This window comes from Panthera onca, chromosome D2 (assembly GCF_046562875.1).
Source record: "Panthera onca isolate mPanOnc1 chromosome D2, mPanOnc1 haplotype 2, whole genome shotgun sequence".
In the NCBI taxonomy this organism is placed as follows: domain Eukaryota; kingdom Metazoa; phylum Chordata; class Mammalia; order Carnivora; family Felidae; genus Panthera; species Panthera onca.
Window position 1 is genome coordinate 71940193 of NC_138349.1, and position 22806 is coordinate 71962998.

Below are 22806 nucleotides of genomic sequence, written 5' to 3' on the forward strand. Positions count from 1 at the left end.
GATCTCACGGTTGGTGGGTTCGAGCCCCGCGTCGGGCTCTGGGCTGACAGCTCGGAGCCTGGAGCCTGCTTCAGATTCTGTGTCTCCCTCTCTCTCTGCCCCTCCCCCACTCGCGCTCTGTCTCCCTCTGTCTCAAAAATAAATAAACATTTAAAAATAAATAAATAAAAAATAAAACATACATGTGTTTCTCAACATAATGGGAATATATTTAACATACATGTATCTTGCATGTCCCATACAACTCTGTTAAAGAGTAAAATGGAATGGAGAGGAGGGTCAGTGGAACGCCTCCTTATCTCTTTTTGTAAGAGCTCTAACTGTCCTATAAGCTTAGAGTGGCTAATTCTGATTTGAGGGGCTACAAGCCAGCTGTGTCACACTGTCTGATTTTTCATTCTCACTGTTTGGGGACTGAAAGAAATGAGAATGTGTCTTATCATTTCATTATCATTATTATCAGGCCCCGCGCACCTCATGAATGACATAAGCATGACAAAGCACACACACACCATCATAGACCGATATTGCTAATGGATACCGATACAAAAATGTGAATGAAGTCTTCATTAGAATCAGGCAGTATATTAAAACAATTATATATTGCAACCAAATAGAATTAATTCACAGGGTGTAAGTGTGGTTCAGTGTTAGGAAATCGATTTTAAAAACTTATCCAATTAATATGACGTAGAAGAAAAATCATGATGAGCTCAGCGGACGCTAAGATTCATTTGGTATTTCAGAATGCATCCCGGACCTAAAAAAAATAAAAAACAACTGTTAGTTAACAAGAGTAGGGAATCACTTCCTTAACATAATGACCAAAAGCCAATGTCAGGCTTCAATGGACAAATAGGAAAAACGCTCCTACCAGATACACATCCAGTATAATTCCTAATTCTTAGGTAGGAATATCAAGCAAAAAGAGTGATGTAACCTAGTTCTGGATGTTCAACTTAATACAGATACTAAGAAAACTACGTAAGATGTGTAAAAATTGAAATGAGGCAAAATGATCTTTATTTGCAGGTGATGTGATTATATACTTGAAAACTCCAAAGAAACAACTGGGAAACTATTAAAACTCATAACTTAATTAAGGCACTGGTTGCAATATCTGTAATTAAAAAACAGTACGTTTCCTACCTACAAACAGTCAGAAAACATAATGGAGGTAAATGTTCCATTCCCAAAGCATTAACAGAGGAAGTACCAAGAAATAAGCTCACCAAGAAACGTGCAAGATCTACCTGAAGAGAATTTGCAAATGCTACTGAAACATGGAATAACTGCTTGTATACCTGAATAGGAATTATACAGTTCAAAATTACAAAGATATCGATTCTCTACAAATCAGCCTACAGACTCAATATGATTCCAATCAGAATGCCAACTCTTTCGGGGGGGTGGTAGAGAACATCATAAAATTATTCAAAATGCAACTTGACTAATAAGTATGTGAAACAGGGGAAGAATGAGGCCAGTGCCACGTTACTAAATTATACTACAAACCTACAGGTAACTAAAACAGCTTGATAATGGCACAGAAATAGAAATATCAGTGAGACAGAATACAGAGCCTAAAAATGTACTCAGATACACACCTAGCACAAATGTAATATATTTTTTTTCCTTTTTAATGTTTATTTATTTTTGAGAGGGAGACAGAGCGATCAGGGGAGAACAGAGAGAGAGGAGGACAGAGGATCCAAAGCAGGCTCATTGCTGTCTGCACGGAGCCCAATGTGGGCTCGAACCCACGAGCCACAAGATCATGACCTGAGCCGAAATCAGATGCCCAACAGACTGAGCCACCCAGGCACCCCCAAATGTAATGTATTATTAAAATGGCACTTCTAGTCAGTGAGGAAAAAGGACAATTCAAAACTGTGAAAACAACGTGCGTATTGTGGGAAAATGGGATTCTACATCATTCTTTAAAATGAACTATAAGTGGGAAAAATCAAATATTAAAGTGAGCAAAAACATGACATTTTTAGAATCTGGGTAGGATAAGAATCTGACTGGTAAGGTCTTTCTAAGCCTGATGGTAAACAGAGAAGAAAAGAAACCCAGGTATACCTGGGTTCAATTAAAATTTACTACACTACAAAGGTGCCTGGGCGGCTCAGTTGGTTGAGCATCTGGCTTTGGCTCGGGTCGTGATCTCATGGTTGGAGGGTTCGAGCCCCACGTCCGGCTTTGCACTGACAGCACAGAGCCTGCTTCGGTTTCTCTCACTCTGCCCCTCTCCACCTGTGCTCCTTCTTAAAAATAAAAAAACATTAAAAAATTTTTTTAATTTACTATACTACATAAGTAGATAAATAAATGACAGTAGGAAAAACTGACAGCATTTCGTACTCATGAATTTCCCAAGTATTCAATAGAATCCGGCAAAATGGTAACACAAAGATAATCTAAGAATGGCAAAGAACATAAACGGGTAGCTTAAAAAAATATGAAATTGCTCACCTCACTCATAAAAATTACAGATGAAACTAGGTACTAGTTTTTCACAGATAGGATTAGTAAAAATAAATAAATTGTATTACTAATAAGAATAATCTGATTATTTAAAACTGGATGAATAAATGTGGACAGGTACTGTACATAGTTGGGACGAGGTAAAATGGTTCAACTTGCCTAATGAGCAATTTAGCAATGTTTGCCTAAATTTAAGGTAGAGTTTGGTAGAGCAATTTCTAGAAATGCATCCTATAGACATATTCACGCATGTAAGCAAAGATATACGTACAGGGAACTTTTTTCAGGAGTTTTTGTAATCATAAAAACCTGAAGCCAACAAAGTATTGTAATTGGAAAATGCAAAATCATGATAAATCCATTCAATGTGACTGAATACTGTTTAAATCACAGGAAAAAAAAAAAAACAAAACCAAAACCCAGTAGGTGTAGCTACAGGTATTCACGTAAAAGTCTTAAAAATACTGAATTGGTGAGTAAAAGCAAGATACGGAACAGTAATGTATACTACAGTCTAATTTCTTTTTTCTTTCTTTCTTTTTTTTTTTAAAGTATTTATTTCTAGGAGCCCTATGTGGGACTTGAACTCAATGAACCGTGAGATCATGATCTGAGCCAAAGTCGGACGCTCAACGGACTGAGCCATCCAGGTGTCCCCAGTCCAATTTCTGAGGGAAAAAAATGTACGAGAAACTCTTCTGAGTGGCCACCTCTGGTGAGTGGGTCACCGGGCTTGGGTGCAATGACCCTTTTTACCTCCCGCCTTTCTGCGTGGGCTCAAGCTTTCTTAATAAGCACGAATTAATGACCCCACCTTTCTTGCCTCCAGTATTTGAAACATCTTCCGTGTGTCCCTGCAGCCCATCCTAGCCTGTGCCTCAGGTACTCCCGTTTCTGTGTCCCTGCTCACCTTTGCTCTTCCTTTTCCTTTGTGCATTTAAATCTTGTCCATCCTTCAAGGGCCAGCTCCAAGGCCAACAAATCCATGAGGACTCTCCAAACTTCTCAAAACAATGCTGCCCTCTTCCTTCTCAGTATTCCCACGAAATTACTGAGCACGAAAATGACAACACACAGGGCTTTGGGGTTTTTTGCAACACTGTCTGCACTCAATTATTTAATTGACGTAATTTGCATCACACTGTTGTGTATTTCATTTCCTTTCCAACCTATTTTTTTCCAATTTTTTATTCTCTATTTTTTCCAAGTCTCAAGCATTTCAGAGAAAGCATGCTCAAATTTATTTTGTCCTCCCCACCCCGCATTATGGTCCATGTGAGGCACGGCATTCAACAAATACTTTTACTTCTTAAATCAATCATATGTGAAAGCTCCCTCAGGATCTGTATGTATTAAAAAAACAGACCCTTGTCATTTATGTTCCTAGGTCCTGGGTCACATGGCCGACATTATATTTCCTTCATTTAGGATGTGCAGATGGCATCAAACCCACTTTTTAGAGCCAATTCACACTTTGTGTGTCTGAAATTTCCCACTCAAGAGAGTCCCCCAAAAACAGATCTGATTTGATCACAATTCGGATAGTAAGCAGAACACTTATTTCAATTAGCTAACAGCTTCCTACCTATCATCCCCATATACAAAAATAAACCAAAAAAACAAAACCTGGGCTCATGAAACAGTATTTCAGTAACAAGAATGTAAGAATACTGAATCCTAATTAAAGAAGAGAGATATAACATTGTAATACCAATTTTATCCAGCGTAAGAAAAATTTTAAGCTTTATTTTGATAAAACATTTCAGATTCCCTCGTATCACAGCATATCAATAAGCAAGATGTACATGTACTGATTTTATCCTACATGTCGAGCCCCAAATTCCCAATCCCAGGTAAGCAAGTTGCAAAATACAAGTGCCGATAATTTAACTATAGGTAGTATTTTAAAGAAAAGTGAGTGTTCAGCACTTTAAATTCAGTGAGGCTTTAATCAAAGAGAGACTTAATACCACAGGGTGTCTTTTTTGCAACAGTAATGAATTCAATCAAGTCTGTGATTCCAAGCTCGAGCGACAGTGTTCTGTTTGAGGCAAACAAGCAAAGGCAATCAACTCTTCGGTGGTATATTACAGCACGTACTACATATTTTTGGACAATTTCATTCCATTGTTAGCACTTGGGAATCTAAGGAAACAAGAATTAGAGAAGAGCACTGACTCCACTTTGGGGAATGCAATGTAATGGCTCTGTCTTGGCACAAAGGTACACTGTAACACTGGTGGTGGTCTTTGATCAACTTCCCACGGTAATTGAATCACCAACAACTATAACTCTGATCAAGGAACACACAGATTTTACCAGAAGAAAATTCTGTACTTCCAGTTTTAAAAAGCAAACGGTTCTATGAAGACGCAACCATTTGAATTATCTGAGTATATACATTTAAGTTTTTACAACTTCATGCCTTAAGTTTTGACTTCCAAAGTATCATTTCCTGGACCCAACATCAAATATTTACACGCTATGTGTTTCACACAATATAATTTTAGAAACCGTAAGTTGCACAAAGTAATCGTAAAAGTTTTTATCAAATTCATGTTTCCAGTGATCTTAAAAAAGACAATTTATAGTTGTTTTTTTTTTTGTTATCTAGAAAATCCTAACTGTATGTGAAAAATTAATCAAAGAAAATCTGTAACTCTGACAATTTTCCACCCTTAAAAGGCATCGCTAAAAATAAATAAAAGGGCTCCTCTGCCAATGAGTAATGACGTCAAGGAGCTTCGCAACCCTAAGCCACTCTTGGAAGCAATTTTAAGTTTTACCTAATTTCCAGTCTTAATATCACTATTTTAATTCAGGAAAAAGATATGACCTTTTGAAGTCCGTGGCATCAGAAATGGCACTTTTGGACAAGAATCACAACTGAAAGCTAGTGGAAAAATGAACCTGAGCACAATTTCTCTCCACGGATGAGAGATATGCTCAAGGTACAGTAGAAACAGTAGTTCAGAAACCTTGGGAGGCTCAAATATCTTGAGCTATTTTTGTTTCACTAAACAATCTGAAGTAAGCATTATATTCACTTTTAAGAATAAAGGAAAATATAAAACATGAAACATGCAGTAGGAGTCACCAAAAGTTCGTTTCCTCCCTTTGCTTTGGGCACACTGTCTCACTTTTTTGTTCTCTACTTTGTTACAAAAAAAACCAAAAGCAGATCTCTGCTCAAAGCAGTCATACTTGAGAACACTATAGGGTGTGCATATGATTTTTTCTCTTTTCCCATCCACCCAGACCTGAAATCTACATAAATATTTCCATGTATACTTTTCTCCCATTTGCATGAAGTCTGAGCCACTATATAATTTACACGGAAAAAACCGGGGGAGGCAGCTAAAAATCACTGGCGGTTGCCAGGTTCCTCAGTCTGTCCTGCTTCTTTAATCATTTTTATTTTTTTAATATGATAAAGACAAAAGCTCCAGCTGGAAATTCACACAGTTCAGGAACATGTTGAAAATGTTTTTTACCATAGTCCTTAAGATTCAAGTAAATGCTCCCAAATCAAGTATCATAAAGCTGCTAATTAGCAGCTCAAAATAATCAGCCATTCAAATGACGTTGGAAATGTTTGCTGAACTGTTTTTATGAAAGCTCCCCCTTGTATTCTAGAAGGTTCCAAGTACTGGAGTCCACAAACTAGCCACTTTTAAGAAGGAATTCTTTTGACCAAAATGTACCCTAAAACCAATCTTCTCAATTCCTTTCTTTTCCCAAAGTTGTTCAATCACATTTTAAGGTGGGGAAGTATATGAACCAGGGTGTTTTGTATGGAACTGTACTCTTTAAGAAACCTAACATTTTAATCAACGGGGTAACTTCACAACGTACTTAAACCCTACGTATTTTAGATATGATTTCTCTGTGCTGCATAAAATATACTGTAAGGAAGTGTGTTTTGACTCAAAGGATACACTGAAATGCTGCAGTATGACAACATATTCTTAGCATAACTTAAAAGGAAAGCATGTATTTTAACAATTCCAATGTTTTGTCATTGGGGCTTAATTGGAACTTTCTTTTCTTTTTCCTTTTGATTCTGCATTTCTGCATTTGAGAGGGCATCTTTTATTTTTAAGCTGTGTTTGAGACTATAAAGAATATGCTAATGCAACTTAATATATAAATATAAATAATATATGAGCAACATATACGTATACATATACCCACGACGCGAGCATCAGACCACTGATGTTGTACTTTCGGGGTTCACACGAATAAGTCTAGATGCGTTCCTCAGGTCCTGGAGTTGCTTGGCAGGTTTCCCCACACCTTCCTCAAACCTTTTCTCCACCACGGGGAGGACGGTCTCATATAGAAAGGATGCATTCTGTCTGATAAAGGCCTTTTTCTCTGGATCCTGCTCACACCGAAGGCTATAATCCACATGCTGCACAGCGACCAAAATGATCTCCACCAGGCTCTCCAAAAGTACCATGTGCAGCTCGGGGAAATACAGCTTCAGTGCCTCTTCCAAGAAGCCCATGGTCTGTTTGGTAAAAGCAACCACCGTGTAGCTCAGGTTCACCCAGCAGTCGTCCCCGGTGTACTGCTCAAAGTTCCTCACCCCACAACTCTTCATCTCCTCTTTGAGCTTGCCCAGGGCCTCTGGAGTCATCAAGTTCATCCTCCTCCACATCTCCTCAGAGTTGCGATGTTTAGTGGCTTCGATGATAATTTCTTTGTAACTGTGCAAGGCCCCTTGGATGTCTTTCACCAGAAGGGCATGGATGATGAAGGTGAGGTCCAGTCCGATGTCACCCAGTTGCTGACAGTGCTCCTTGGCCACTTTGACACACTCAGCCGCTGTAGAGAGGCTCTCCTTACTGTCAAACACCTGCTTGCTAAAAGCATCCACGAACATGCCCATGGCTGATCTCGCCCAGACCACAAAGGCAGAGTAGCAGCCACTGTCAGTGCCTGCAAAATCCGTCTCGAATTCCCTTGCAGTCTCAAGAAGGCTCGTAAAGAAGACGTGGCATAGCTTATGGATGTAGAGTAAAGTGGCACCCTCGATGCGAAGCTGGCGGATTGCGGTATGCACAGCTGCTGCCCTGTTTCTCAAAAACAGCTCACAAGCCTTTGTGCACTGGCCAAGCCGGATTAGTTGAGAAACTGCCCTTCGGGTAGCCTTGGGACCACCTCTCAGGGAACGATCTGGGGAGAGTTCAAAAACTAGCACCTCCGTGAGCTGTCGGACGCGCTCATCCACTTTGGCCCTTAGTTCTTTAACAGGCGGTGGGCTGGGCTTATCTTCCAGGTAATGGTTCAATTTGTCCAGCAGGTCAACGGCCCCTTCAAAGTCCCTCTGGGCGATACAGACATCCAGGTCTTCAGGCAACTCCTGGATCCACTCCATTGAGAGGTCCACCTTCTCTTCTTCTACCTCAGGAACAGCTGGTTCGTCGTCGTCTTCGTCCTCAAATGGGTTACTGGCCTTGGAAGGCACCTGCGGTGGCCCTCGTGGGGCCGCTGCCTCCTCCTGTTCCCTGCGTCTTTTTTCACTGAGGGCCCTCTTGGTTTCCTCCAGCACTTCCAGCCACTCTCGTTTGATTTTAGCATTTTCCGCCTGAAAAATACGGCTCTCGGGAAACATTAGCAGCTTGAACATGTCTTTCATGGGCGGGTTGTCCTTGACATTGACCACGGCCAAACCATCCAGGGGATAGAGGGCGTTGTAGCGATACATCCCACGCCTCTGAGGCAGCCAGGTGGCCACCAGCAAACAGTCGTTCATGAGAAAGCCGTGCACCCGCTGCAGTTGGGCCATGTGGTCCGCCTCGTATTCCACCAAATCCCCGTTGTACACCAGGTACTGCCCCGGCGTCTCCAGCAGGTGCCTGCAACCTTCCACCTTCTCAAGCAGGGTGGTAAGAGTGCGCTGCTTCCCTTCCTCGCCCGGACCCGCACCGTCGCGGGAGGCGCCCCCGGGTGTAGGAAAAAAGCCAGCCTGGCCCCGCAGGTGGTCTCGGCCCCCCGCGCCACCTCCTCCTTCCTCTCCTCCAGAGGCCGCGGCGGCCCCGGCGGCGGCGGCGGCGGCAGCCGGGAGCAGGGTAAGCGGAATGCTCTCCAGACTGCTCTTCTGCTCCGTCAGCAGATGGCTGAGCTGATACATCTCGCTCTCCAGGTAGGAGATCTCGCGGGCAGTCTCTATGAACTGCCGGTAGTTCTGGTAGACGTTGCGCTTCAGGTTTTGCGCCGTCTCCTCCGCCAGCGCCTGGATGCGCTGCCGGTGCTCCTGCAGGTCCCGGTCCCCGTCCGACTGCTGCGAGAGCTGCTTCACGTACAGCCGGGCCTCAAAACCCCCCGATTCCAGCTGCCGCCGCAGACGGCTCGCCCCACTGTCCGACATCGCCATCGCCATTTCCCCCCGAGTCTCACGCAGTCGCTGTCACTACCGCCTCCGCGGGTGCCGCCGCGGTCGAGACCCACCCAAGTCCCGCGGAGCTCCAGGGCTGAGGAAGCAGGACGGAAGGGAGACGAGTACGCCTGCGCCCGGGGCTGAGTTTCAGACTGCGCCTGCGCAGGGGCCGAGCGCAGACAGCGCGCCTGCGCGGGAACGCCAGCGGCTAGGGCTCACGCGCCGGAGGCTCTGTTGCGGAAGAGAGTGGAGGGCGAGGCAGCGAGACGTGGGTACTGCGCATGTTCTGAGCGTGACGTTGGTATTTGAAGTTAGTGGCGAAGCGTAAAGGCGGTAACCGGTTTCTTGAAACCTTCCTCTAGACCAAGGCCTGGGAACCCACGTTTTGAGCCCACTAAGAGGTGTCATGCTGAGTTCTCTACTTTAAGCCGCAGAATCTTGGCTTCGGCGTTTGGGGCAAATTCAGTTCTCGTTCTCGAGCCGGTTATTCTTGAATTCTCGCGAGATCGGCGGGCGGCCCCGAGAGCAGCCCGAGAGCCGGTATCTCCTAGGAGCCGGGTCAGGCCGCCGCCGCCACTTCAGAGAGGTGGAGTCGCGGCCTCCCCCGGGGGCCCGCTTAACGCCGGCGAACGCCGCCTGGGATCCCGGCAGAGATGGATGAGGATCTGGTGTTGGCACTACGGCTTCAGGAGGAGTGGAACTTGCAGGCGTCGGAGGGCGACCGGGCCCAGGCGCCCCTGTCGCTGGTGGACGCGTCCTGGGAGTTGGTGGACCCAACCCCGGATTTGCAGGCCCTGTTTGTGCAGTTCAACGATCGGTTCTTCTGGGGCCAGCTGGAGGCTGTCGAGGTGAAGTGGAGCATGCGAATGACCCTGTGAGTCTCGAACCCCGCTGGGGAAAAGAGACCAGCTGGCAGCTCTTCTGCAGCCGCCGGCCGTGAACTTCTCCTCTTTCTCCGTCCCCAGTGGTCCCAGGGTCTGTGAAATGCGGGGGGTGGAGGGGAGTGTCGGTGTCGGTCTTGTTTTGGGCCAGCATCTCCTGGTGTATCTCTCCCTTCCCTTCTCTCTCTCTCTCTCTCTCTCTCTCTCTCTCTCTCTCTCTCTCTCGTGCTCCAACAACTTGAGGAAAGCTGTGTGGCCCATCTCGCCAAGAGTTTGATTTATAAAGGACACAGTGAGGGGCGCCTGGGTGGCTGAGTCAGCTAAGTGTCTGACTCTTGGTTTTGGCTCAGGTCATGATCCCACGGTTGGTGAGTTGCATCCCCCTCCCCCATTGGGCTGACAGTATGGAGCCTGCTTGGGATTCTCTTTCCCTCTCTCTGTGTTCGCGCGCACGCGCTTTCTCTCCCGAAATAAATAAACTTAAAAAGCAAATAAAGGACACAGAGAAAAGGATATTCCTTTGTTTTTTTGTTGTTTTTGAGAGAGAGTGAGCACGAGTGGGGGGGGGGGGGGAGTGGGCAGGGGGAGAGGGAGAGAGAATCCCAAGCCGGAATCTCCACACTGAGTGTGGAGCCCCAGGTGGGGCTCGAACTCAAGGACCCGAGATCATGACCAGAACTGAAAGCGGGAGCCACCCAGGGGTCCCGAAAGGATATTTCTCTGAATCTCCCGTCGCTTGAAAATCAATTAGCACATTCCAGATTTGTCTTATGGTAGTGCTTTGGGACCCAGGAGGGAGAAGCGAGTCTGCCCCAAAGAAAGAATGCTGAGGACACAGGGAAGCCTCCCAAGGGTGGGTGTTGTCCTTTTCCGTGCTCGTTAAGACACCACCACTTAGTAGTGAGCTCAGGTGTTAGAAGGGGGACAGGGTTGACCGTTTCCATATTGCTGGACCCAAGGGATCTTAGGGGATGCCTCTAAAAGGATCCCTTTCCCACCAAGGAGAGAAGTCCCAATTTGAAATCATCTATTCCTGCACATGAACTGAGCTAACAAGTTTAAGATGGGATTGTGTTCTATGTGCTTGTCTTTGAAGTGCTACACAACAGCCTTAAGTAAGCCAGGTTAAGATAATGATACAAAACTGTGTGTAAAGAACAAATCTTCATAGAGGCTTCTGTTACCGCTTTGGAGACGTGTTCATGGCGATCTGGCCGTAATCACCGCAAACCGATTACAGTTTGTAGGGAGGAGACTGGGCGCAGCAGAAGAGGATGATCTTCTTTGGGCTCTTGCAGCCTGGCAAGGCCAAGGGACAGTCACTGCCTGTCACTACTGACACTAGTGAATGTCACTACCATTCACACCTCTTTCTCCCTAGGGTGAGGTGCAAATATCTCCTGACAAAGAGGGTGTCCTGGTGTGAACTAGTGTGAAGTGATTTACTCTTTCATTTCTATTTCTCTTTTGTGTATATTTGGTAAATAATGCTTTTGTGGTGGTTGTTTTCCAGGTGTGCTGGGATATGCAGCTATGAAGGGAGGGGCGGAATGTGTTCCATCCGGCTCAGTGAACCTCTTTTAAAGTTGAGACCGAGAAAGGATCTTGTAGAGGTATCCTTTGCATAAACTTGGTTCTTACCTCAGTTATTTAAAAATGCTTATTATTGATTTAGACTGATGTGAATTCACCTATACGTGTAAAAAAAAAAATTATTTCCTCACAACTTTAATTGCAGGGCCAATAATAATGGTTACCTTATATATATATTTTTTTTTTTAATTTTTTTTTTTTCAACGTTTTTAATTTATTTTTGGGACAGAGAGAGACAGAGCATGAATGGGGGAGGGGCAGAGAGAGAGGGAGACACAGAATCGGAAACAAGCTTCAGGCTCCGAGCCATCAGCCCAGAGCCTGACGCGGGGCTCGAACTCACGGACCGCAAGATCGTGACCTGGCTGAAGTCGGACGCTTAACCGACTGCGCCACCCAGGCGCCCCGGTTACCTTATATTTTTATGGTTCTTCACAGTTAAAGTTTTTCAGGTATAATACCGGATTTGAGCTTTACAGCCACCTTGTTTATGTGCAATGTGTGTGTTGTCCTCATTTTTATAAATGAAGAAATTTAAGGTTCAGAGAGCATAAGTAAGCTAGTTTAAGTTACATACTAAGAAGCAGAGCAAAATCAGGACTCATATCTTCCTATTGAGGCACACAAATTTTGATTGTCCTCTGTTCAGCCACAATGACGCTGTCCTCCCAGAACATCTAGCTGAGCTGGTAGAACCAGCCCACATGAGTGAGGGCACTTGACTAGCAAAATGGAGCCATAGGAGCTCCCAGATTATGGTTAGTTTCAGTTTAGAAGATGTCTGAAATTCCTCAAGATATACCCAGTATGACTTGTCTTGCCCCAATTGTATAACTTGAAACGTAGGCACCAAAGAAGATAGAGTGGTAGAGGCTGGATGGGAAGTACATTAAAATATGCTTGGAAATACAAAAGATGCTGTTTTTAAGGATAATAAAAGGTAATGGGTTGCAGAACACTGTGAATATATTTAACACTCGAGCTGTACACTTAAAAATAGTTAAGATGTTAAATTTTGTGTTGTGGTTTTTTTTTACAATTAAAAAAAAAGTAAATAGCTACTAAACATAAAATGGTACAACAGGAATACTTGATTAATAAAAAAGAAAGGAGGAATAAAGGAACAAAGCCCTCCAAAAAGAAGGGTAGGTGTAAAGACGATATCAGTAATTACATTAAATGTAAACGGACTAAGCACTGGTTTAAGACGTGGAGTGACATACTAGATTAAAAGAGGTGTGCTTAAAGTCACACACACGTTAAATGTGAAAGGTTCAGAAAAAGTATATCATCCAAAACCCTAACAGAAAGCTACTGTAGCAAACTAAAGGTTTTAAGGGAAGAAGTTTTACTAGAAAAAAAGGTTCACGTTTTATAATGGTAAAATAATCTATTAAATAAAAACACATAATGATTCTAACAGTAATAATGCAGCTTTAAACTACATGAAGCATAAATTAGTAGAAGCAAAAAGAGAAATAATCGACCCATAATCATAGTTGCAGATGTTAAACACAACACTCTTGGTAACTCAGTGAATAAGCGGAAAAAAAAACTGTAGACATAAAACAAAAAAGTTGAACTTAATTAACCAAATCAACCTTCTGAGGAGCCCTAATTAGAGTAGTAGTTGCATAATGAATATTTATTGTGTAAATGATTAAGTAAACACACGAACAGTGTTCTTTTTGAAGGTAATGGGCGATGGGGGCGCCTGGGTGGCTCAGTCGGTTAAGCGTCTGATTGCAGCTCAGGTCATGATCTCAGTCTGTGAGTTCAAGCCCCACTTTGGACTCTGTGCTGACAGCTCAAAGCCTAGAGCCTGCTTCGGATTCTGTGTCTCCCTCTTTCTGCCCTTCCCCCACTCGCTCTTCTGTCTCTCTGTCTCTCTCTCTCTCTCTCTTTCTCTCAAAAGCAAATAAACATTACAAAAAAAAATTTTTTTAAAGTAATGGGCAAGAAGAGAATGGAAAATGTGTGGTAGTGCTGTCAAGTGAGCATTTGCTATTGGCAGAAAGTTACAATATCAGATCACTGTAAGAAGGCCCACGGAGGAACAGTGTGACTCTGGCCTGTACATAACGTAGCGACCCATATTATAATGAATAGGATTCAGGAAAGGAAAGGACTGAGTCTGGTTGAGGACAGAGAAGAAAAGCTTCATACGCGTGTGTATTTTATTACTACCTAACATCACCACTCCTGCCTCTCACTCTTTATTGAGCACGTATTATATGCCAGATTTTGGACTAGTGTTCATCTAGTTAATAGCTAATCCAGTGTGTGCCTTTCCCGTAGCCCCGCAAGATTAGGATATCCCCATTTTAGCAACGAGCAGCAAGTTGTAACTTGTCCAAGGTCTTGTGCATCATAAGTGACAAACCCTTGTGGTAGGCTCTAGTTTCCCTGGCCCTAAAGCTCTTGTCCTGTCCCCTCATCACTACCGCTGTGTAATTGCTCCTGCTGCAAATGAAAACGTGGAGCTGAGCCTCATAGGACAGATCGGATTCTGACAAGTAGAGATGGTACAGGAAAACTACTCTTGGCAGAAGGAATAGGATGCTGTGAGCAAAATTGAGGCATGAATCTCAGGGCATATTGAGGACTAGAAGTAGTTGCTTTTGGCCAGGTAGAGAACCCAGTGGTGGGAAATAGAGGTGTTTTGGGACCGTGTTGAGTAGAACCTTGAATCTAGCCTAAATGTGGAAAATAGAAAATACATAAAAATAGAAACGTTCAGTGTGGTGCCGTGTGCCGCTTTCAGGATGTTTCCGTTGAACCCCAAATTAGGGATCTAAATTTATTCCTCCTTTGTAAGAATAGTTACTGATCATTACTTTAGAATGTTGGACAAAATTGAAATGTGGAATGCCCTTTGAATTTGAGTCCTAGTAGAGTGGCATTTACTTGAAAAGATTAAGTTCATTTTCAGAGATACAGAGTCGATCGTTGTAAAAGGGGTGTTTTCACAATGACCAAGTTACAGTGCTTGACACACCCATTTCTCTGTTCGGCATAATTTGATAAGCCTACAATTCATTAATGGCAATCTGGTTCTTCTGGCAGGAATTCTTTTTATAAAAATTATGAACAAGGTTTGTTCTTGAAGACCTGTATGACTTTCACTTTTTAAAAAAGTCTTCATATTTTTTAGGACCAATTATGAAACAGCAGCTTTAAATACTTTTAATTCTGCACCTATACGTCTGCATTCGTGGTGTGGGAATGAGCAGGAGCGTGGTGATGGTGTTGTTTTAAGTCAGAGATTTTTGGAATTTCTCTAAGTACAAACTCAGACGAAATCTGGGCCAGTCACAGGATTTCCCTTCAGATGCTATTCACCAGAGCAGTAGGTTTTAGTGTTTGTTTGTGTGTTTTAAAATTTTACATATTCAAAAATCCCCAAACTCTGGAAAGCTGTACACAGAGAAATGTCCCACCCCATCCCTGTATCCAGAACTCCCCAATTACTGTATGATACTCTTGCCATTAGTTTCTTTTTTTTTTTATTGTTGTTTTGCAAATATTTATGTCCATTCTTATTCCCTCTCCTGATCACATAACAGACTTCTTACACGATATACTGTGTACTGTCTTCTGCTTTTCGCCTTTTTCATTAAAACCATGTACTCTGTAGGTTCCTCCAAATGATTTCAGAGATCTTTTTCATTTTTTTTTTAACTCTATAGAATTTTGTAAGGATTTTCCATAGTTCATTCAACCAGCTCTCTATTGCTAGACACTTACTTGCATTGTTTTGCTACCATAAACAATGCCACAATGAAAATACCTTGCACCTATGACCTTTCCTATTAGCCTAGGTATTGCTGGGTCAAGGGATAAATGCTTTTGTCATTTTGTGAGATTTACCAAATTCTCTTCCGTGGGGGTTTATACCATCTTGCACCTCCTGCCAGAGACAGCTGGGAACATTTGCTTCCCTTAGCTTTACTAATGGGGTCAAACTTCGGGAATTTACTCCTCTAGATAAGCGAGAGGTAGCATGAATTTGTAATTATTTTTATAAATGAAGTCCAACATTTCTTTTCATGTTTATGGGTCATTTACATTTTTCTGTGAGCCATCTATAACCTTTGCCCACTTAAAAATTGGATTTTAGGTCATTTTCCTGTTGACTTCAGTCGGTCTTATATTTGAAGAATTAGTAGCCCGTGAGAGGCACTGCACGTTGTTCTGAATTTGTCTTTTCACTCAATGCCGCTTTCTCCCCCATGCGGAATTTTAAAGTTCTTATGTAGTTGAGCTCATTGATCTTTCCTTTTGGATTCTGAGTAAGAAATAAAAGGGCTTTCCTGCGACAGGAGTCCTTGACCTGGGATCTGCAGAACTTCAGATATCATGCGCTGAGTTTTGTGAATGTATGTGTACGTAATTTTTCTAGCAAAATGGTTCAAGACTTAACAGTTTCTGAAAGGAGCCTGTGATCCAAGGGAAGTTAGGTCCCCAGGTAGAGAAGGAAAATGCATTTCTCTCTTCAAAAGCGCCCTAACAAATGCATTTGTATGTTTCTGTTTCAGACCCTCTTGCATGAAATGATCCACGCCTATCTATTTGTCACTAATAACGATAAAGACCGGGAAGGGCACGGCCCAGAGTTCTGCAAACATATGCATCGCATCAATCGCCTGACCGGAGCCAACATAACGGTGTGTAAAGCCGCGCGCGTTTATGATTTTTAGTCGTTAGTTACTCTGTACTTCCTGGGGCTTCACTGAAAATAGACAACAGGGTGGAAACGAGTACCGACTTTGAGGATTTTCCACGGTGGGTGGTAAGACAGGCTGAGAGAAGCTGACTGGCTTGTTTGGGCCTCCAGTAGCACCCTTGCTGTCGCCTCGCGGCACATCTGGTGTGACATGTTGTGCGTGGTTACCGCAGGCCCGAGGTACCTCTGGGTTATGACATTTGTCTCTTTGTTAACTTCGTTTTCCGGATTACGGCCTCCTCCTCCGATCGTTCCTGTGCTCTGTCGTTTCATGTGTCGTTACACTCACTGAAAGTCTTCCTTGATTCCTCTTTCTGCATAATATTGTAGGAAGCAGAGCCTGGGGTCAAAAAAGTGTGAGGAGTCCTGACTGCTTGGGTTGAGATGCTGGCTCTGTGGATGGTTAACTGTGAGGCCTCCTCCCTAACTTCTCTGCACCCCCGCGTACTCCCAGGCAGCACGAACTCATCTGCGGGTCCTTGGGGGGGGATCAGAGGAGAAAATACAAAACGTCGTAGCCTGGTTTGAGCACAAGTTAAATACCAGTTGTTTTTATTACTGATGCATTTTATCAAGTGACCGTAATGTCTTTTTAGTTTTTTTTTTTAAATTATTTTGAATGTTTATTTATTTTAGAGAGAGAGAGAGCACAAGCAGGGGTGGGGGAGAGAGAGAGGGAGACACAGAATCCGAAGCAGGCTCCAGGCTCTGAGCTGTCAGCACAGAGCCCGACATGGGGCTCGAACCCACAAACCGTGAGATCGTGACTTGAGCTGAAGTCAGACACTTAGCCGACTGAGCCACCCAGATGCCCCTGTACTATCTTGTTTTGAAGTGAACTTTCCACCCCCTGTGCCTCTCCTCCTACATCCTCTTCCTAAAATAGGCCATTTCCTCTGTTTTCTGTCAAATGCACTTCATCTTTGCAGTGGGCTAGACCTTCTCCCTCCTTTGAATGTCCTCAGCAGCTCTTGTACCTTTTATAATATTTTATTCTGCTCTCAAACCTCTGAACACCGGGTAGCTCTTGTTTCTCTGTAGACCTCTGTATAAGGTGTGTAATGCAGTGCCCCGACGGGGCCTTAACAAATACCGAATTGGACTGAACCAAATAGAATCTTAGTTCCTACAAAGATTAAATTCTTTGGTGTGTTTGGTTATTTCCTGCCTTTAAAGGGCGGTAAAGACCAGTGTGGTGGAAAATGGAAATGTTCACCTTCTGTGTGTGTTTTTTTCTAGCTATCGGTTTTCATTTTCTCCAGAGCTCTTTTCATTATCGCATAGAGTTCCTTCAACATCAAGAAAGTAGCTTGCATTAAAAATCAGTCCCATCAAATCCAAATTAGCAGAAGAAGTATGGAGCTGCTAGTACAGTACAAAAGGCTTTTAGTTTCCTCACTGGTGTTTTCACTTTAAGCAAAGTCCCGGTATACTTCCTCTTGTTCCCTTGGAAAAAGAGCATCTATTCTTTTATCTCGGCCGTCTGTGTGTTTTCATTTAGGAGGTTTTATTGAGTGGACACCCCTTGCTTTTACAGGTTACATCCTGTTATAACAAACTCCACAGGGCATCCAGTTTCACAATTTTATTTTAGTGACTACGTCGTTAAAGAAGTCACATCCCCATGCTGGAGGAGGAGTTACAGGACTTGGAAGCAAAACAGATCCCACTCCCTGATCTTTTTGGCCAAGAAATGAAGCGAAGAAGCGGCCGGGCGTTCCAGATCTCTTTGCCCCTAAACCTCTGCCCTCCAGTTCCTTCTGTGCCTCATATACCGTGCGTTACTGATACGCTTGCCAAGTGATACGAGATTTTTGCTTAGGATGGAGAGGTGCTATAAAACTAGGTGTAGAGTTATGGAAGGCTTCACATTCCCTTAGGGGAATTTATTAGAAAGTTCAGTCTCTGGTTAAGAAAAGTCTCATTGGGGCGCCTGGCTGGCTCAGTCGGTAGAGTATGCCACTCTTGATCCTGAAGTTGTGAGTTCAAGCCCCACGTTGGGTGTGGAGATTACTTAAAAATTAAAATAAAAAAGTCTCATCTACAGATGCTCCTTATCTTGTACAATAGTAACATTCCACTGAGAAGAGAGAAGAAAAAGGTACTCAGGGTTATTTAGGATTACCCGCTTTTATTTTTTATTTATTTTTTTAAAAGACACTTTCTGGGGTTTTGTTGTTTTTAAAAAAATTTTTTTAATGTTTATTTATTTTTGAGAGAGACAGAGTACAAATGGGGGAGGGCAGAGAGAGAGGGAGACACAGAATCCGAAGCAGGCTCCAGGCTCTGAGCTGTCACCACAGAGCCCGACGCGGGGCTCGAACTCACAAACTCTGAGATCACGACCTGAGCCGAAGTCAGACACTTAACTGACTGAGCCACCCAGGCGCCCCAGATTATCGGTTTTTAAATGGTGCCCTGCTATCCTCCAGGCCCCCAAGGTGGTAGGGCTAACTTTCCTTTCAGACCTCTTTGATCTGTCCTCTGCTTGGGTTCTGAGTAAGGTTCCATGTAGAAGGTGAAACGAAAGGATCTCATGTAAGGATCAAAAAGCACATTCGCAGAGAATTTTATTTGAGTCAAGGAGTGAAGCTTTCCACTCACCCAGGCAGCAAGCAGGTACTCACTGTGCCGGAGCCTAAGTTAGCCACTAGGGGAACAAAGATGAAAACGATCCTGGGGAGCCTTTGCCTTAACCAGATAAAATGCTGCCCCATGAGGCTCGTTACAGAGACCGGAGCAAAGAGCTGCAGGGCTGTGGATAGCGGGTGTGGCAGAGGCCGGGACAGCGCAGGGTGCTGGGTGGCAGGGGTCGAGAATTTGCAGCAGGTGGTCCAGGACCCTATGGTTCTGTCACCTCTGAGGACAAAGTTGCCACTGAGCAGTGGCAACAGTTCTTCCTTATCATGGCACTATGCACAGTTTTGTCTTTATCCAAATATTTGATCGTTTTACGATTTGGTCTGTAAAACTTCTAGCATGTGATAGAGCTTTTGGCGAGTCAGAAAATATTTTCTTTTGTCTTCCAATCTCGTGGTTTTCTATCTTTACACAGTTCCTGGAGTATGAACTGCTGCCCTTCCATTAACGTGAAATTTCGAACAGAAGCTAAATCTAGTTGCCACCTTCCCCCGGCTATCCCTGCAGAGAGCCCTCGGAAGCTGCCAGGTTGAAACCGAGAAAAGGCTGCCCGTGTATTTTCTGGAAATCGTTAACCTGCCCCCCTAACGCCTACCGCGTTCTGTCCGCGCAGGTGTACCACACGTTCCACGACGAGGTGGATGAGTACCGGCGACACTGGTGGCGCTGTGACGGGCCGTGTCGGCACAAGAAGCCCTACTATGGCTACGTCAAACGCGCCACCAACCGGGCGCCGTCCGCTCACGACTACTGGTGGGCAGAGCACCAGCAGAAGTGTGGTGGCACCTACGTGAAGATCAAGGAGCCGGAGAACTACGCCCGGAAAGGCAAGGGGAAGACAAAACCAGGAAGGCAGCCGGCGGCCGAAAAGAAAGGTACTTCTGTCTGTCCTTCCGCCTCTGCCGAGACCGCGGCTGATGGCCCAAAAAGCCAGCCCCGGCCTGGGGAGGAGCGGTGTTTAGATGAGCTTAAGGATTGTTGCTGGTGTAGATGTTTGCGAGTGTGGACCTCAGAAGATCACGTTTTTTTCTGAAATGGTGGTAGAAAAACGTACGCTGCTCTGTATGGAGGGGAGTTAAGGTAGAAATAGTTTGCACTGGCCATATCAGAGACTAAAAAGTCCCTTTGCCAGTGTGACTCACGCTGCTCTGTATGGAGGGGAGCTAAGGGAGAAATGGTTTGCACTGGCCATATTAGAGACTAAAGTCCCTTTCCCGGTCTGGGCTCACTGAGTCACTGGGAAACAGAAGGCAAAAAGATTGTCAAAATAAAAACAGGGATTCAAATAACAATGCCCGGAATCAGTCCTGACTCCACCCCTTCCTATCAGTTGGATTCTGTCCGAGTGACTTCTGTGGATGGACGTGTTTTCATTGGGAGAATGGGAAAAGGATATGACATGTATGTGCTGGTCCTTCATCTGCAAGATTTATCCGTTTCCTATGAAGTTCAGAGTCACTGCCTCTTGAAGAGGGAACCAGGTCACTGAGTTAATGCTTCTTCCCTTGGCGAGTTGCTGATTGGATGCAGGAACGTAGTAAGCTGCCCTTCCCGAATCCGAAACGTAAAGTGAGCGGAGGCGCTGGAGAACGTCCGTGGGGAGATGACGCATCCTCATTTTGTGCGAGCCGGAGGAAAGCGAAGCATGTGGGAGCAGACTTTTCCCCCTGGGGCGGAACCGCAAGACCGCTATGCGATTTTCAAGGTCCAAGTGCCTTCGCTAGTGGCCCTCGGATGGTAGAACCCCTGATCTAAATAGGAGAGGATGTTGTTTTCTGGCCTTTGCCCCACCAGCGCCCCCTGACCGCTGCAGATCGTCCCCCTCCCGACGAATAGGTAGTTAGTGCGGGGACCGAAGTTACAGAATAAAACCGTATTTCTTCATTTTGAAAAAAAAAAACCTGTCCATTAGCTCGACATTTGTTACCGTGTTGATCTCGAGTCAGGAAAACCTCTGCTTTCTTTTGCAGATCAGCCCAACAGAGGTGAGACCCAGCTGTTGATCCCTTTCAGTGGGAAAGGATACGTCCTGGGAGACGCGAGCAATTCGCCTTTGTCCGGGAGATTTGTCACTTCACATGCCGTCAATAAAACCCAAGATCTTTTAAGTCAAGACCGCTCAGCAACAGCTCTGAGACCTAATTCTAAAATGGAGGTGAACTCCGAACAGAATGGTCCAAGCAAAAAAACCTCTCTCGTCGCCCCTGTTCTTGCTGCCAGTCGCCAAAATGTCGTAAGCAGCTACTTTCCTAGAGTGTCAGCTGCCAACCAGAAGGCCTGCAGAAGCGTGAGTGGATCTCCACCAAAAAGCGGGGCAGGCGGCGACCTCCCTAAAAACTCCATCTCTTCCACGTCTCACAGAAGGGTCCCCTCCTCTAAGATAGCCCCGAGAAATTCTTTAAAAGCCCCGGAATCGACACCTGTGACCGCGGCCCCGGGCGGGAGCGGGCCCGAAGAGAGATTGCCAAGTAAACGAGCCAGGCTAGAAGACCAGTCTGTTTCTGACGAGCTTTTTATCAAGAAAGAGCAAGTGCAACGTGGTGGAAGTGATCCCGAGTGGAGTTCACGTCCTCCAGCCGCGGCTCAGAGCTCCAGCCCTTCAGCCAGTCAGAGCAGAGCGGTCAGTTGTCCTGTTTGTTGGAACGAAGTCCTAGAGTCGCAAATTAACGAGCACTTGGACCGGTGCCTTGAAGGCGCTAGCGTCGATGGCAAAAGTTGAAAAGGTCTTCGGAAAACAGACGGGTGTCACACGCCACCTGTATTACCTCACTAGTCTAGTGTCAGGCCCTCAGGAAGTTCTGGTACATACTCCGATTTGTCGGTTAGAATCTAGTTCTATTTTATATATACACATGAGATTATAATGAAAAATATTTTATGTTTAAAGGCACTACCGTTCACTCCTGCCTTGTGTATACCGTAGCGCAGAGTTTACTCTGCATGTATACACGTAGAATTTTTAGATATTCGTGTTCTTGCGGTTAATCTTTTTATTTGTACACCTTCCTCAGAATGCTCCGTGAGGAATCCTGTCTGGTGTTTGGTTACACTGAGCATTTCTTCAGTTACATTAAAACTCAGTCCTAGAACTGATGTTAATTTCCTGATGTCAGACATACTGACCAAAAAACACAATCTGGGGTACACAGCATATTAGTTGTTTCAGGGTACTCAGAGGCTTGTTTTGTTTGTTTTTGTTTTTTTTCAGTCTTCACAGGAAGTAAATTTTCTCTGTTTTAAAGAATTTTAGTTCTGTCATCACTGAAAGGTGGCAGCAGATTTTAGGTTCAAGTACATAAGGAGTACAGTAAAATAAACCTCTTTTAGAATGTTGCCAGTAACAAACAGCTACTGCAGTTTCGTAGGCCAGGGTTGAGCGGTTTTCTCAACGCGCTGCCGAGTGAGTGGATCCGGCGCTACCCACCTGGAACGTACAACGTCACAGAGCTGCCTCGGTGGTGTTCACGGTAGCGCGTTCTCTGGAAACAGTATTGTGAGCCGTAAGCCAAAAGTTGTAATCGTTCTAATAAAAAGGAATACCATTTGTGCATTTTGAAAAGTAGAATTCTTTTCGGAAATACTCCTTTCCACCTCTGGCAAAGAGATGAAGATACTTTCGTCTGCCGACTTTCTGTCTCTGGCGACGCCTCTAGCACGTTGGTTGGCATATTCCCGAGAGTTTAGTTCACGGGTTCTCCCTTTTCTCGACTTTGTTGCAACACGACCTGTGTGTTCCTAAGGGGCCAGATCCCCAGTGTACAGCGGGGTGAGCTTCCCCGGGGGGGGCCCCTGGGCGCCTGCTGCCCAGATCAAGTTAGAGAACGCTGCGGTTCCCGCAGGAGGTGTCCTCAAGGGTGCCCACTCCTAAGTCCGAACCCACAACCTCCAAAGGTAACGCGGTTTTCATCTCCGTCACCGCAGATGGGTGGGTGAGCTTGTTTTTGAACTTCATAAAGGTACTGTCCTCGCTGCTGCCGCCGGTGTAGATGCCTAAGTTCATTGTTTCATTGCTCTGCGGCGTTTGTATGAATATGCCAGCATTCATTCATCCATTCCGCTGCTGCTGGGCGTGGGAGTTCTTTCCGATCTGG

The 22806-nt window shown here is 44.6% G+C and overlaps 2 protein-coding genes across 4 annotated transcripts; one reads left to right on the forward strand and one right to left on the reverse strand.

Annotated features, from left to right (window-relative positions):
* Window positions 1–582: 582 nt before the first annotated feature.
* EXOC8 (exocyst complex component 8) lies at window positions 583–9022 on the reverse strand. 3 transcript variants are annotated; one of them, XR_009613110.3, is made up of 2 exons: window positions 3401–9022; window positions 583–760 (listed from the first exon to the last, which is right to left on the reverse strand). XR_009613110.3 is itself a non-coding variant. In XM_060642806.3 (2 exons), the coding sequence occupies exon 1, from the start codon at window positions 8876–8878 to the stop codon at window positions 6695–6697; it is 2184 nt and encodes a 727-aa protein (XP_060498789.1). In that variant the 5' UTR covers window positions 8879–9022; the 3' UTR covers window positions 583–760; window positions 6685–6694. The 3 variants fall into 3 exon arrangements, 2 of the variants coding, with proteins under 2 accessions (XP_060498789.1, XP_078290354.1); XM_060642806.3 differs by having other exon boundaries at window positions 6685–9022; XM_078434228.2 differs by having other exon boundaries at window positions 6681–9022.
* Window positions 9023–9141: 119 nt separating this feature from the next.
* On the forward strand, window positions 9142–22274 carry SPRTN (SprT-like N-terminal domain). Its single transcript, XM_060642813.3, has 5 exons — window positions 9142–9749; window positions 11270–11369; window positions 15888–16016; window positions 19329–19590; window positions 20686–22274. Exons 1-5 carry the CDS (start codon window positions 9529–9531, stop codon window positions 21432–21434), a joined length of 1461 nt encoding a protein of 486 aa, XP_060498796.1. The 5' UTR covers window positions 9142–9528; the 3' UTR covers window positions 21435–22274.
* Window positions 22275–22806: the final 532 nt, after the last annotated feature.